Source organism: Chiloscyllium plagiosum, unplaced genomic scaffold (assembly GCF_037043375.1).
Source record: "Chiloscyllium plagiosum isolate Xiang-an unplaced genomic scaffold, Cpla_swu_hap1 HiC_scaffold_35, whole genome shotgun sequence".
NCBI lineage: Eukaryota > Metazoa > Chordata > Chondrichthyes > Orectolobiformes > Hemiscylliidae > Chiloscyllium > Chiloscyllium plagiosum.
Window position 1 is genome coordinate 32,666,437 of NW_028270173.1, and position 16,311 is coordinate 32,682,747.

The 16,311-nt window shown below is 45.7% G+C and overlaps 1 protein-coding gene across 1 annotated transcript in view; it reads right to left on the bottom strand.

Moving 5' to 3' along the window:
- Nucleotides 1–703: 703 nt before the first annotated feature.
- LOC122541251 (complement C4-like) overlaps nucleotides 704–16,311 on the bottom strand; it is a 129,226-nt gene continuing 113,618 nt past the window's right edge. Inside the window, exons 35-41 of the mRNA XM_087979483.1 lie at nucleotides 14,185–14,259; nucleotides 12,754–12,856; nucleotides 11,653–11,742; nucleotides 8,906–8,998; nucleotides 4,369–4,452; nucleotides 2,983–3,115; nucleotides 704–1,018 (exon numbers count right to left, since the gene is read on the bottom strand). Coding sequence (XP_087835609.1) covers nucleotides 877–1,018; nucleotides 2,983–3,115; nucleotides 4,369–4,452; nucleotides 8,906–8,998; nucleotides 11,653–11,742; nucleotides 12,754–12,856; nucleotides 14,185–14,259 — 720 coding nt within the window. The 3' untranslated portion in view covers nucleotides 704–876. The remainder of the gene's footprint in view (nucleotides 1,019–2,982; nucleotides 3,116–4,368; nucleotides 4,453–8,905; nucleotides 8,999–11,652; nucleotides 11,743–12,753; nucleotides 12,857–14,184; nucleotides 14,260–16,311) is intronic.

The window sequence follows — 16,311 nt, forward strand, 5'->3', positions numbered from 1 at the left end:
GCAGGTAGGACAAGTCATGGGGATGGTGTTGAGCTGGAAGGATGGAACTGGGGTAAGGTGGGGGTGGGGAAATGTGGAAACTGGTGAAGTCCACATTGATGCCCTGGGGTTGAACTGTTCAATGTTGGCGAATCCCCTACGTTGCAGGCAGGGCATTCCACGCCCTTACTGCTCTCTGAGTAAAGAAGGAGGTGCCAACACAGATGCAGCACCCTCTGTTTGGCATTTTAAATTGAGGAGGACAGGAGGCCATTAGGCCCGTCGCGCTGATGCCAGCTCTGTGGTGGAACTATCCCCTTTTGGTCTGGCTTTTACCCAGCTGGAGCTGGAGCACCCTGTGTTCCGTATTTTAAATTGAGGAGGCCATTAGGCCCGTCGTGCTGATGCCAGCTCTCTAGAGAAGCTATCCCCTTGGCCTGGCTTTCATCCAGCTGCAGCTCAGGAGGTCAGTCTCCAGACCTGGAAGAGGCCCAATTCTGGACCGGGAGAAGCAGTGTCTGTTTCCGAGGATGGGATTGGGAATGTTCACTGGGCAGTGTGGACAGAATGATCGCCGTAAGTGACGGCAGATTGGCTCGGTTCCACATGGCAGGATGTGCAAATGGGCCCAGCAAGGTGCAATTCCCCTTTAAAATGCTTTTCAGTATTTGAAGCAAAACTCCGACACTCCTACTGGGCACACTAAAGCAACACACAAAACACATTCGGGTTCATAGTTTATGACAAAGAACAGGTTGAAGCAATTGAGAGATGTATATCGATTAAACGTTCCTCCATTGACCGATTATTTTGTAGTCAGACAGGTTATCGAACAGAGCATGCGCCTTGCAGTGAGGAAGCAGCTCAAGGGATGAGCAACAAAATGTCCAGATGTCATTATATTTGACAGCCTTCGATTTCAAGAGTTTGAATGAACTTATATAGATCTTCACAGCTTTTCCTGAAATTCGAGCCCCGGCATCTTTCACCAGAAGGAATCGCTTCAATCCAAGAGTCCGAGTCAAGAATATACTGTATACTGTCGGGTTGGGATGGTGGGGAAGGAGAGGAGCAGGAGAGAAGAAGGAGAATATTTTAGGTTAGTATAACCTTCAAACACTTCCAGTGCATGTTATGTATCATAATAATGTATCATAATTATTATGCAATGTATTATAATTAATGTTATTGTACTATAATTAATATGTAATTTATTATAATTAATATAAAATGTATTATAATTAATATACAATATATTATAATTAATATTAATATGTTATAATTAATATTCATGTATTATAATTAATATACAATATATTATAATTAATATTAATATGTTATAATTAATATTCATGTATTATAATTAATATGCAATGTATTCTAATTAATATTAATGTATTAGCATTAATATGCAATAATTTTATATTCCAACATGAAGCCTTTCAAAGAGGGAAGGCAGAACTTACAATTAATCAGTATTTTGTAAGCCAAGCTACAGCCAGTGAAACATCTGTGTTGCAATTCGTGACACAGTGTTCACTGGTAATATCACTGGATTACCAATCAAGAGGCCCTGAGTAAGGTCCTGGGGTTGCGGGTTCAAATCTCTCCACTGATTCAGCAAAACATTTGGAATTAAAAAGCTGTTGCCTTTTCCATTGGGCAGAAACTCAGCCGGACTCACCATGTAAACACAGCGGCTACAAGAGCAGGTTAGGAATACTGTGGTGATTAGTTCACCTCCTGATTTCCCAAAGCCTGTCCATCATCTGCAAGGCACAAGTCAGGAGTGTGCTGGAATACTCCCCACTTGCCTGGATGGGTGCAGCTCCAACAACACTCAAGAAATCCAGGACAAAGCAGCCCTCTTGGTTGGCACCACATCCACCACCTTCACCACCGACAGTCAGCGTGTGCTATCTACAAGATGCACTGCAGCAATTCAGCAAGGATTCTCAGTCAGCACCTTCCAAACCCACGACCACTTCCACCGAGAAGGACAAGGGCAGCAGATACATGAGAACACCATCACCTTCAATTTCCCCTCCAAGCCACTCACCATCCTGACTTGGAGATATATCACCATTCCTTTGGGTCAAAATCCTGGAATTCCCTCCCTAATGGCATTGTGGGTCAACCCACAGCAGGTGGACTGCAGCAGTTCAAGAAGGCAACTCACCACCATCTTCTCAAAGGGGGCAACGAGGGACGGGCACTAAATGCTAACCTTGCCAATGATACCCATATCCCATAACTGAGTGAAGAGAAATTGTGAAAATTTAGCAGCTAATTTGAACTCGGGTTGGTTTCAAGTCTTAGATGTGCAAGATGAGGGGTATGGATAGGGTGAATAGTCAAGGCCTTTCTCCCCAGGATAGGGGAGCCTAAAACTCAAGGCCATAGGTTTGAGGTGAGAGGGGAAAGATATAAAAGGGACCTAAGGGGCACCTTTTTCCTGCAGAGGGTGGTGCATGCATGGAATGAGCTGCCAGAGAAAGGGGTGAAGGCGGGTACAATTACAGCATTTAAAAGGCATCTGGATGGGTACATGAATAGGAAAGGTTCAGAGGGATATGGGCCAAATACTGGCAAATGGGGCTGGATCAGGTGAAGTTGGCATGGACGAGTTGGACCAGAGGGTCTGTTTCCGTGCTGTATGAGTCTATGACTATAACATGTGAACAGGGATTTGGCTAAAAATGCCTTCCATGAATGTGCAGACCAAAGCTGGATGTAGTACACCTGATGTCAAGGTATTCCTGAAACCATGGACAATTTTTAGTTCCTTCACCCCTGTACCCTACGCCCTTGTGATAAAGGGCACCATGCTAATTGCAATGCTCATTGGTTGCTGCAGTCAAAAGGGGTCTCTGATTCTGAAGTGAGGTTGTTACGTGACGATCCGTATTGTGAGATAATTCCCAGTTACCATGAGGGACAGAGAAGGCTGCCACCCAGTATGACTGCCATTTTTACCTTGAACGAGGTTTTAATGGTACTTACTTCCTGCTCAGATCCGTGGTCTTGCCATCCTTTCCCATCAAAAGGTAGGACTGCCTGACCTGCAGCTCAATTGAGCATGATTTCCGTTTCAGTACGTGCCGGATGTCATTCTCCATGATGTTCTCATCCTTTGCTGATTTAAAGACGAGAAGGAAGCCTGGTATAATTTTGGTCTTCAAGCAAAAACATAGCATCGATGGGCGCAGCAAACCAACTGAATAGCCAAATCCTTGCAAACTCGTTCTAGAGTGAATTTATGCTTAATGATATGAGACAACAAAACTCTTCTTAAAAAAAATGAAAGATATTAGACCAACCCAGAGATTTTCACCATTGCTGCTGTTTCAGCCTCCCTGATGTTATGCTTTGTCAGGAGACGGTTGAGGGACCAGAATTGATGTCAGAACAATTGAGACCCGTAAATAGCTACTTGCTTTTTTTATAAAACTCACTCACGGGCTGAGGGCACCACTGGCTAGGCCAGCATTTGTTGCTAAGTCCAGTTGATCTGTTAAGAGTGATCCCCATCACTGTGGGTGTGGTGTCACATGTAGGCCAGACCAGATGAGCATAGCTATTTAGTTCCATTCGTGAACCAGATGGGTTTTCCCCATCACAATTGGTTCATGGTCATCAATATATTCTTTATTCAAGATTTTAGTTTCCTTCATTGAATTCAAATTCCACCATCGGCTGTGGCAGGATTTGAACCTATATTCCCAGGGGCTCTGGATTAACAGCCCAGCAAAGGTACCACTGGGGCATCCCACTCCCTCCCCTTGCCTCTCCGAACATGGAGAGACAACCAACCACCCTTGCTTTTGGCCCCATCTCCACCTTCCCGGTGTCCCTCTTCTTCCCTCCTCCCCTTATCCCGCCTGCAATTACTTTTCCCCAGGGACCCATTGTCAATTGCTTCTGACAGCTGGGCTGTAGTACTGATGGTGGCCACCTCTGCCAGTGGCGCTGTTGGTGGAGAATTGTAGATGGCCGATTTGATATCACCTCTGGGTTGGGGGGGGCGGGGGTGCAGGAATTACTCCTTGTTCACAGCTCCGTTGGGTGGGAAGACCCTGCAATGTCTGAGACTGGATTGCCTTGGAACGGATTCCCTGGGGAAAACTGCCTTTGGGTAGCGACTGACCTTCCATCCTCGAAGTGGGATGTCTATGATCAACATTAAAGTCAAGTTGAGGTTTTGCAACAAGACAGCAGGTGAGTGTGAGGCCGACGTACTAGACAAAGCTCCGGCTTTCGATTCAACGCCCTGCACTTAATGGTCAATTATTCCAATTGCTCAGATCAATAATTCATCAACTGGTATTGGATGGTTATGGGGCCCAAATTGAGAAATCTATGGAGAGGAGATGTGCTAAGTTTACTTACAACGTTTGACGGGCCTTGTAATAGAAACACTGTAGATGATGAAACTTCCTTGTGTGTTTACGTTGATCACCTGGACTATATAGGCTGAAAGACATCAAGCATCACTTCAAACTTTAAATTTCTTTTAAACAGAGGCTTAAGTCATCAAACCTGAAAAGGAATGTTACCACCCGGAAGGAGTCCATTTGGCCCATCTAACTGCAGGTTTATGTTATCTGTCTATCACAGCCAGCCCAATCCAAGATACCCAGGCTGGGGCGAGATCTCTCCTAGCCAGTCCAATCTACTTAATCCCAGTGCTTATCCAAGGCTGCTGTTGTCAAATGTTATGAAGGTTTCTGCCTCTACTAATGTCTCTTTTTTTGACAGGCAGTAACTTCTGGGTGAAAACAAGATCTTCCCCAATTTCCTCTCAGCCTTTCACAAATTAGGTACAATAGGGGCACTTAAGGGGACTTTTAAATAAACAAGGAATATGTGAGGAATGGAGGGATATGAGGGGAGTCGCGAGTGAGGTGCTGGAAAAGCACAGCCAGTCAGGCAGCATCCAAGGAGCAGGAGAGTCTATCTTTCGGGCAAAAGCCCTTCCTCAGGAATGAGGCTTGTGAGTCCAGGGGGGTGGAGAGATAAATGGGAAGGGGTGGGGCTTGGGGGCAAGGTAGCTGAAAATACGATAGGTAGACGGAGGTGGGGATAAAGGTGATAGATCAGGGAGGAGGGTGGAGTGGATAGGTGGGAAGGAAGATGGACAGGTAGGACAGATCATGAGGGCGGTGCCGAGTTGGAAGATTAAGCGAAGGCAGGCAGAGGGGATTAGTTTACTTTGGTGCCGTGTTCGACACAACTTTGTAGGCCGAGAGGCCTGTTCCTGTGCTGTAACTCTTCTATGTTCTAAATTCTATTAATTTAAATCTGTGCCCTTAGGTTACTGACTGCACTAATACAGTAAAAGAGAAAAAAAGATCTTTCTGATTTTACTCTGCATATGTCTGTCATAATTTTATACACATCCCAATTTGCATATCCACATAAGTGTATAAACAACCTGCATATACACAATGTCAACCTTTTCCATTTTGCTACCCATGTGACAAGCAATTACAGATTAATGACCAGCCCCCCCCCCCCCCGCTCCCCCATACCACCAAGGTAAATTGGGAAGTTAATTTATTTTGATGAGGTTTGTTTACACTGTGAAGTATTTCTTACAATCCTCACTGTCAGTGAGGGGAATCAGATTGTGATAGACAGATAACATAAATCTGCAGTCAGTCCGCACACCAACCAGCTGATCAAGCTCACCCTACCCGAGACTGTGGACTCAATCTTACTTTTATTCTCATTGAGTGTCAGTTCTGATGGGCTTTTACAGGCAGTCTCATCCCGGGAGTCCTAAATGAGGTTTCTCACTCTTTCCTCCCAGACACTGCCTAATTAGCTACCCACCCCCGCACTATCGTCAGGTTATAGCTCAATCCTAACACTCGCCTTAGCTGGGAGATCTCGCTCCAGTCCGGGTATCTCGGATAGGACTGGCACCCAGAGGTACCATGTTCAAAAGCACACACTGCCTGCCTGGGCCTGCTGCGTCCAGCTCACGACCTTTAGCCTGGAAGTGGCAGACAGGCTGGATTTGGCACCCCACTTTGCCAGTACAGCGCACCCAGAGGTACTGGCAGCAGGGAGGAACCTCCTTATCAAACAGGACTGGAGGAGGAGGCCATGGCGCCAGACCTTGCCAGCTCGACTTGAGGCTGCCACCCAGGATGGTGGAGTGTTGGCCGTTTGGAGGAACACCAAGCGGGTATGGAGCAGGTCAATAGCCTTGTCCACTCTGACTCCGTCTCCTCTCTGCCACCTCCCACCTGCTCTATATCCCTGTCCAAGGCTTACCAGGGAAGTTAGAGACAGTATGAGATGTAAAAATGGGGCCTACACATTGGCAAGGAAAAAAACCAATAAGCCTGAGAAGTGGGAACAGTTTAGGAGTCAGTAAGGGATTGATTAAGAAGGGAAACATAGAGTATGAGAGTAAACTTGCAGGAAACATAAGAACTGACTGTAAAAGCTTCTTTAGGTACTGTACATACTCGAGTAACAGTCAAAGATTTTTGACTACTTTTTAAGGTTAAATTTATGGGGTCGACTATTACATGGACACTGTTTTTGAAGGGCTGAGACTCATGCCTGTCAAAATTGATACCTATCATTAGCAGAAGCCCAGCTGATCTCTAAGTGAATAAAAAAAAAGAATTATGGTAATTCTGAAAACCCAGGGTGGAACTAACAGCCAGCGGACTGGAAGACCAGGAGGGGAGAGTAACAATCGGCAGACTGGAAGACCTGGAGCGGAGTGGGACGTGACACCCTGCATGGTGACTCAGTTACATTGATCTGCTATCTGCAAAAAACTAGGGTCAACTTTTACGTGAGACATATGGAAAATTCCAGGTTAATTGGCCAAAAATGGGGGGGTCAAATATTACATTATATCGACTATAACTCAACTATGTATGGTACGTAAGAAGAAAAGCAATTGATGAAAACTAAAGCATGTCCCCTACAGTCAGAGACAGGGGAATTTTTAACAGGGAACAGGAAAATGGCTGACAAACTAAGTCCTTACTTCGCTTCAGTCTTCACAAAGGTGAACACAAATAACAAACCAGAAATGATGGGGAGACTGGGTTTATGAGTGGGAGGAACTGAAGTAAATTTATATTAGGAAAGAAATGGTGTTGGGAAAATTGATGGGAATGAAGGCTGATACCCTTGCTGAGATATTTGTATCATCGATAGTCACAGGTGAGGTGCCGGAAGACTGGAGGTTGGCTAATGTGGTGCCACTGTTTAAGAAGAGTGGTAAGGACAAGCCAGGGAACTGTAGACCAGTGAGCCTGACCTCAGTGGTGGGCAAGTTGTTGGAGAGAATCCTGAGGGATAAAATGTACATGTCTTTGGAAAGGCAAGGACTGATTAGGGATAGTCAGCGTGGCTTTGTGCATGGGAAATCATGTCTCACAAACTTGATTGAGTTTTTTGAAGAAGCAACAAAGAAGATTGATGAGGGCAGAGCGGTAGCTATGATCTATATTGACTTCAGTAAGGCATTCCCCATGGGAGACTGGGGCTGTTTTCCCTGAAGCACGGGAGGCTGAGGGATGACCTTATAGAGGTTTATAAAATCATGAGGGGCATGGATAGGTTAAATAGACAAAGTCTTTTCCCTGGGGTCGGCGAGTCCAGAACTAGACGGCATAGGTTTAGGTTGAGAGGGGAAGGATATAAAAGGGACCTAAGGGACAACTTTTTCACACAGAGGGTGGTACATGTATGGAATGAGCTGCCAGAGGAAGTGGTGGAGGCTGGTACAATTATAGCATTTAAAAGGCATCTGGATGGGTATATGAATAGGAAGGGTTTGGAGGGATATGGGCCGGGTGCTGGCAGGTGGGACTAGATTGGGTTGGGATATCTGGTCAGCATGGACGGGTTGGACCGAAGGGTCTGTTTCCATGCTGTACATCTCTATGACTCTATGACATATCTATGGTCTGATTAATCCATACCCCAGAGACCGTAAGGAAGTGGCACAAGAAATAGTCATGGGTGGTTTTTCAGACTGTGGATACAGTTTCTCCAGTTCGGAGGGTAGCTAATTTAACCCCACCATGGGATGGGGGAGTCAGATCTAGACGGCATAGGTTGAAGGTGGGAGGGGAAAGATTTAAAAGGGAACTGAGGGGCAACATTTTCACACGGAGGGTAGTACGTGTATGGAACGAGCTGCCAGAGGAAGGTACAATGGAGGTGGGTACAATGACAACAGCAGGGTGGCACAGGAGACATGTGAGCCTGGCATCTCTCTGAATGAGGGGGCAAAGTGTACAAGGGTGAGGCAGGGTCATGGGGTGCCATGAGCATCCAGGATGCGGCCTGGTCCGATCCATGTGCCGGATGCCAGTGTCCTGGGGAGATGGGGGGGGGTTCGGGGGTTGGCATCTTTACAGTGCAGAAGGGGTCCCTATGGACTCCCCTGGTTACAGCCCTTGGAATGGGCCTTCAGATGTTGGCATTGGGTGACCTGATGGGCATCCGGAGAAGCAAGAGGTGAACTGAGGGTCTGACCTTCATGCCAGGGACTGTCAACGTGTAGCTCCCTCGTGGCAGGCAGTCTCAGAGCGAGCTGCATGTTGGCGAGGTGAGATTGGCAGTCAATAACGTTGGCTGCAAGCAATAATCCTCATTCGTTGGCATCTCACCCCACTGCCGAGAGAATCTAATCTCGATGCCTGGAACTTAGGTGGAAAATTGGTCCTGATTTGGAGGCAAGTCACACTCGTGCAATTCTCCCGGATTTATTGCCGTAGCTCACTTCATTCAGGCCCCTGTAATATTCTGGCCCCTGAATTAATAACCTTTGCGTCCATCTTTCAATTCTGTTGGCAAATCGAGTGCTTTATGCAGAGCGCTAATAATTAAGGTGCAGACCCATTCCATCTCAACATTTCCACACACACGAATCTGAAGCATTTACCGTAATCGACAATTGGGGTGTAGCAGGCAAAATCGATGCGTTTGTCATTGTCCACATCCGAGGTAAATGTCCTCTTCAGTCGAGGGCAGCTACCTGACAGAGAGAGAAAGAGAAAGAGAGAGAGAGAAAGGGTTAAAGAGATTCATGTTTACAACTGGTGATAGACTGTGAAATAGGATAGATTATTGGGCAAATGAATAGTGTGTGGCAATAACTTTCTATTGTGTGAGATAGGCTGAATTGACTGGGACTGTTTTCCCTGGAGTGTCGGAGGCTGAGGAGTGATGGATGGGGTAAATAGACAAGGTCTTTTCCCTGGTTGGGGGGAATCCAGAACTAGAGGGCATAGGTTTAGAATGAAAGGGGAAAGATATAAAAGGGACCTAAGGGGCAACATTTCCACATAGAGGGTGGTGCGTGTGTGGAATGGGCTGCCAGAGGAAGTGGTGGAGGCTGGTACAATTACAACATTTAAAAGGCATCTGGATTGGTATATGAATTGGAAGGGTTTAGAGGGATATGGGCCGGGTGCTGGCAAATGAGACTAGATTAGTTTGGGATATCCGGTTGGCATGGACGAGTTGGACGGAAGGGTCTGTTTCCGTGCTGTACATCTCCATGACTCTATGAGACAACAGTGAGTGTGACTGGAGTATTCAGGTGTTACTGTTGATGAGAAACCAAGCTCGTCCAGCCATACTTTGGCAAGGTCAAAGCCTCGTAATCCTACAGTGAGTAACTCACCTCCTGATGCCCAAAGCTTTTCCATTATCTACGTGCACAAGCCAGGAGTGTGGTGGAGAACTCCCCTCTTGCCTGGATGAGTGCAGCTCCAATAACACTCAAGAAGCTTGACACCATCCAGGGAGAAAGCAGCACTCATCTATCGCTCTTCAACACCCAGCTCCCTCACCGCTGACGCACGACAGTAGCAGTGTGTGCCGTCTACATTGCAGTGACTCACCAAGGCTCCTCCAACAGCACCTTCCAAACCCTCCGCAGTGAAGACAAGAGCAGCAGAAACATGGAAACACCATCACTGGCAGGTTTCCCTCCATAGCCCCCACCGCCCCTCGGAAATATATTGCTATTCCTTCCAGGGGCCTCCTTCCTGAGAGCACTGTGGATGGTCTTCCACCCCAACACTGCTGCGGATCAAGAAGGCAGCTCACCACCGCCTCTTCAAGGGGCGACTGGGACAGGCAATAAACGCCCACATCCCACAATCAGATTAAAAATTAAAGTTATGGGCCAGGGTGAAAAGTAGTGCTTATTTTAAGAGTAATCCATATTCCACCTCTGGATACTAGTGTGTGATGATTGATGGATTTGATAAATCAATTTAAATAATATAATTAAAAGTTACCACTACCCCAAACATTAATATCTTAAGGTGATGCTTCCATTGAATTATAGAATGGAACAAGGCCATTTAATCCATCCTATCTGTGCTGGCTTTTGCAAAAAGAAGTACAATTGGTCTCCCATTCCTGCTCCTCCCCCCACACCAGTATATGTTCAATTTCTGTTTGAAAGCTACGTTTAAATTTCCTGCTGCTGTCCTGTCAGCTGACACAATCCAGACTGCAGAGAACTGCTGTGATTTTAGTTTATTAGTCAGAGCATCACACAGCAGGGAAGCTGACCCTTTCGCTAACCAGTCCATGCCGACCATAATCCCAAACTAAACTAGTCCCACCTGCCGAAAAATGTGTTGCTGGAAAAGCGCAGCAGGTCAGGCAGCATCCGAGGAGCAGGAGAATTGATGTTTCGGGCATAAGCCTGTCGATTCTCCTGCTCCTTGGATGCTGACTGACCTGCTGCGCTTTTCCAGTAACACATTTTTCAGCTCTGATCTCAATCATCGGCAGTCCTCACTTTCTCCTAGACCCACCTGCCTGCTCCTGGCCCATGTCCAAACCCTTCCTACGCATGCACTTGTCCAAATGTCTTTTAAACATTCTAACTGTGCCCATGTCCACCATTTCCTGAGGAAATTCATTCCACACGCAAAGCACCCTCTGTGTAAAAAGCTGGCCCCTCATGTCATTTTGAAATCTCTCTCCTCTCATCTTGAAAACGTGCCCGCTAGTCTTGAAACCTTCCATCCTAGGGAAAAGACACTGATCATTAACCCTACCTAATCTCACCCTATCATGATTCTATAAATTTCTACAAGGTCTCCTCTCAACCTGCTACAGTTCAGCGGAAAAGGTCCCAGCCTAACTCAACCCTTCCATATCTGGCAATATCCTAGTCAATATTTTCTGAACTTTTCCCAGCTTAATAATATCCTTCCTGTAACGGAGTGACCCGAAGTGGACACAGTATTCCAGAAGAGGCCTCACCAATGTCGTGTACAGCCTCAACATGACGTCCCAACTCCTATACTCAAAGGACCGAGCAATGAAGGCAAGCATGCTAAACAGCTTCTTAACCACCCTGTCTGTATATATGACACAGGCCTCAAGACATTATGTCATTCCATGCCCTCTACTAACCACTTTACTCCTTAATTACTCGGTCACTGCCACGTGTGAGTCCGAACAACTCTATTAAATGCCCTCTTCACCTTCCCTGCTCTGAGGGAGAATAACTCAAACTTTCGCCAGTCTCGCTCAAAGAACCATCATCCAATAATGTTGGAACTGCAACAGCTCAGACAGCACAAATCAGACTGTACCAGAAGGTTAAGCACAGTTGTTGATTATCTTTCTATTTTCTAATATGCACGGATTGAAACTTACCTTCAGCACATTCACAAACGTCATGCTGACAGAGCTTTGATACGATGGTGCTTTGTTCTGGAGCATTATAAAATATGGAGCATTTAATACCTGCAACCCAATCAACAAATGACCAGAATTAACTTACTTGCCATATTTGTGTTACTGTTAGCTGCAGTGGTCTGACATTCCAAACGCTAATGTCTACCATATCGGCAGGGAGGTTGTTTCCACTGGCGGGTGAAACTGGAACGAGGGGAGGGGGGGAGTAGATTTAGGACTGAGTTGAGGAGGAACCTCTTCACCCAAAGGGTTCTGAGTCTGTGGATTTCCCCGCCCAGTGAAGCGGTTGAGGCTGCCTCGTTGAACATTTTTAAGGCAAAGATAGATTTTTGAACAGTAAAGGAATTAAGGGTCATGGTGAGCGAGTGGGTGAGTGGAGCTGAGTCCATGAAAAGACCAGCCAATGAACTTATTGTCTGGCCTGGTAGGCCCAAGGAGTCAGACGGCCAGTGTTGAGTCTCAGTGCCAGCTCCTCAGGCTGAACCTTATATGATTTCTGGATAAACGCATTTAGATTTTTAGAAGGTTTTGCATTGCCGTGCAATCGAGTGAGATTTCTCACTGCATCTTACCAAACTCGCCTCATCAAGCAATCCCTGTGCTGTCCCTCACGTCCAATTCTAGCCCCCTTTTCCCATGCGCTGTTGCTGGAAAAACTTGCCACTGCCGGGATATCCCTGAATTGACCAGCATTCCTAGCCCCAGTGCCATGTTTAGATAGGAACTGAATATTAAGCCATGTTCCCCTCCAGCAGCAACCCGCTCCTGTCTAATATGAAACTTGCCTTGCCATTTGACAAAGAGTAAAAGATGCAGCAAGATGCTCTTGGCGTTGAGAATAGCCTCATGGGACTCCTTACATGGTTCCACCACTAACTCTCCTGGATATGTTTTGATGGGCTTTAGACTGTTCCATAAGAGTCCACAGCCTTATTAGATTTACCCTGGAGTCCACAGTTGGGAAATGAATGTTTCATGCCATGGTTCATCATTCCAAGAGAAGACCTCTCTGTTATGTTTTCAAACCAGGAAATATATTGAGGCAGATTCTCTACTCACTTGGGTTGTAATAATCGTAAAGTGTCGCACTTGCTGGTTGTATCAATCCAATGGGAATAATCTGCTTAGCACCGAATACAAAACATTCTCTGTATTTTGTGACCTAGATGGGAAGCAATTCACAAAGCAGGTTCACAAAGGGACACATAAAATGCACTCTCCCATCATTTTAAACTGCAATTCTAGGACATAGACATGGGAGGTGACGGCTTGCTGATTGAGCCCTCAACTCTATTCACTGTGATCCCAGGTTATTGATAATCCCATTTTTCCGACTTTTAGTAACAGATCCCCTGATATCCCTCCCCAGTAAAAGTTATTGAGTACAGGAGTTGGGAGGTCATGTTGCGGCTGTACAGGACATTGGTTTTAGGCCACTTTTGGAATATTGCCTGCAATTCTGGTCTCCTTCCTATCAGAAGGATGTTGTGAAATTTGAAAGGGTTCAGAAAAGATTTACAAGGATGTTGCCAGGAGGTTTTGAGCTCTCGGGAGAGGTTGAATAGGCTAGGGCTGTTTTTACTTGGAGCGTCGGAGACTGAGGGGTGACCTTATAGAGGTTTATAAAATCATGAGGAGCATGGATAGGGTAAATAGACAAAGTCTTTTCCCTGGGGTGGGGGAGTCCAAAACTTGAGAGCATAGGTGTAAGGTGAGAGGGGAAAGATACAAAAGAGATCAAAGGGGCAACATTTTCACACAGAGGGTGGTACATGTGTGTGGAATGGGCTGCCAGAGGAAGTGTTGGAGGCTGGTACAATTCCAACATTAATCTGGATGAATAGGAAGGTTTTGGAGGGATATGGGCTGGGTGCTGGCAGGTGGGACTGGATTGGGTTGGGATATCTGGTCAGCATGGACGGGTTGGCCTAAAGGGTCTGTTTCTGTGCTGTACAGCTCTATGAGTCTAAGTCTTTAAAGGTCCAATTATTGCTAATATCCAGTGTTCTTTGCAGGAAGCATTGAACCATCCACATCACTTCATGTGATAAAGTACTTTCTGATTTGATTCCTGAAAGGTTCAGCTCAAATGTCAAAAATAACATGTCCCGTTGCACTAGGCTCCTGTACTACACAACATAATATCTTCCTCGCTATTGGAACTGCAATAGATGAAAAGCTCAGACATTATTGTTGATGGAAGCATAAAGGACAATTCCATTGTTCACAGTGGCCATCATAGCATTGCTGGTGTATAAACCGATAATTCCTCAAGGCTCTGTAATGTGCTGACTGCTTTCATTCAAAATTCAGTTCTAGATGAAAGCTCCATTTGCTTTAAGGTGAACAGGCCAAGGGATCCCTATGCAATGGTTCCTTGCCCCAAACACTCAATTGCAATAGATTTGGCTGATGCTGCCTGAATTTCCAGTTATGGTAAGCAAAGAGGGAATGAGCATATATAAAATAATTGGCAAACCGTAACATTACCGTGTTTAGATAGAGGAGCATCCTCCCATCTTTGAACTCATACGAATCGATGTACCTGTCAGCGAGGTTTTTCAGCTGGAAAATAACATATTTCCAATTACCATCATGACAAACATGTTCACTCCTTATTGATAGCGACACTTCTCTTGCTGTGTATTCTAATAGAGGGACAGTGCAATGACAGATTCTGGGGTTCACCTGATTGCAACAAGGGGAAGCTCTTCATCCGGGAAAGAATATTCAAATTCACTTTGGCCCTCGTGTCCAAACGCTCATGACAATTACCAATTAGTTCTATTAATCAACACTGATTGGAAAGTGGAGATACCAAAGAAGGGGTTGCAATAGCTCATGCTGATCAGAAGCATTTGGGAGACCAACATGGCCTAATGGTGGAACTGAACATTACAAAGGGTGCTCCCATTTTTGTCTCTGTCCAATAGTGGGTCAAGGAAAAATAGTTGCATTCCTTGTCACACCTTTACACTATCTCCATTAATTGGAAGTCAATTCTGATTGAATAACTATTTATGGTTTGCAACTTAATCTTTTATCAAGTTTTGTCCATCTATGGGATGCGCAGTGAGCTAAGTAGCAGATGTATATAGAGATGTAACAGACAGAACTGAGTTCTCCGACATTTAGTCAGAGTGCCATTTTCATTGAATTTCATGGAGAGTTTCTCCCTTTGAGGCCAAACCAGGGACCGGGGCTCAATTCCAGCCTCAGGTGACTGTCTGTGTGGCGTTTGCACATTCTCCCTGTGTCTGTGCAGGTTTTCTCCTGGTGCTCCAGTTTCCTCCCACAGTTGAAAGGTGTGTAGGTGGGCTGACCTTGCGAAGTGCAGGAGATAGGGTGCCAGTCTGGAACAACTGCTTCATGGTTTGTGAAATTTGCCCCAGACTTAACAGGGCAAGGTGAATTATGTATGTAGTTATACATCTTCTTTGTCAAATGAGTTAACCTTTGTACGTCAATAACCTGCTCACTGATGCTGAGTTTGGGTCTTTCCCGGATCTCTCAGCTCTTCACCTCAGTATAACCTTGATCGTTCAGTTGGGCTGAAGAGCTGGACTCCAGCAGTGAGAGTGACCATCAACTGTAGACCAAGGAGCCTCGTGTAATTAAAGTCAAGGGGACCTGCTTGGGTTACAACCCATTCAAAAGGAAGATGGTTGTTGATGGGGGTTAATCATCACAGACTCAGGGATACAGGAGCATAGGAACAGGAGAAAGCCCTTCAGCCTCTCTTCTAGCATTGTAGGTTATGGATACTCATCTACTTCAATGATGTCCCTTCATTCCCATCTCCAGAAACTTATTGATTTCCATCTTGAGATTCCCTCTTGAGGTTCACCAACCTCTGACTGAAGGAATTCCTCCCCATTTCAGTCTTAATTGGACTATTCCTTACTTTGAGACTGTGGTCTCTGGCTCTTGACACACCAGCCTCGGGGAAACATTCTATCTATATCCAACCTGACATGCACTGTAAGAACTTGGTGAGTTTCAATAAGATAACATCTCATTCTTTGAAACCCTACAGTATACAGTCCCAGCCTCTTCAATCTCTCCTTAAAAGGCTTAGGAATGAATCTGCTGAATCTATCCTCCTTTCAAGAATGGGACCAAAGCTGAACACATTACTCCAAGTCTAGAATTAGAATCCCTATGGGGTGGAGATAGGTCCTTCAGCCCAACAAGTCCACACCGACCCTCCAAAGAGCAACCCACCCAGATCCATTCCCCTAACCTGAGAGGCTCAGAGGCTGAGAGACTTAGGTCTGTTCTCATTGGAAAGAAGAAGGCTAAGAGAGGATTTGATAGAGAATACAAGATGATCAGACGATTAGATAGGGTAGACAGTGAAAGTCTTTTTCCTAGGATGATGATGTCAGCTTGTACAAGGGGGCATAACTACAGTTTGAGGGGTGATAGATTTAAGAGAGATGTCAGAGGCAGGTTACTTACTCAGAGAGTGTAAGGGTGTGGAATGCCCTGCCTGCCAATGTAGTCAACACAGCCACATTAGGGAGATTTAAACAATCCTTGGATAAGCACATGGATGATGATGGGGTGTAGGGAGACGAGCTGAGAATAGTTCACAGGTCAGCGCAACATCGAGGG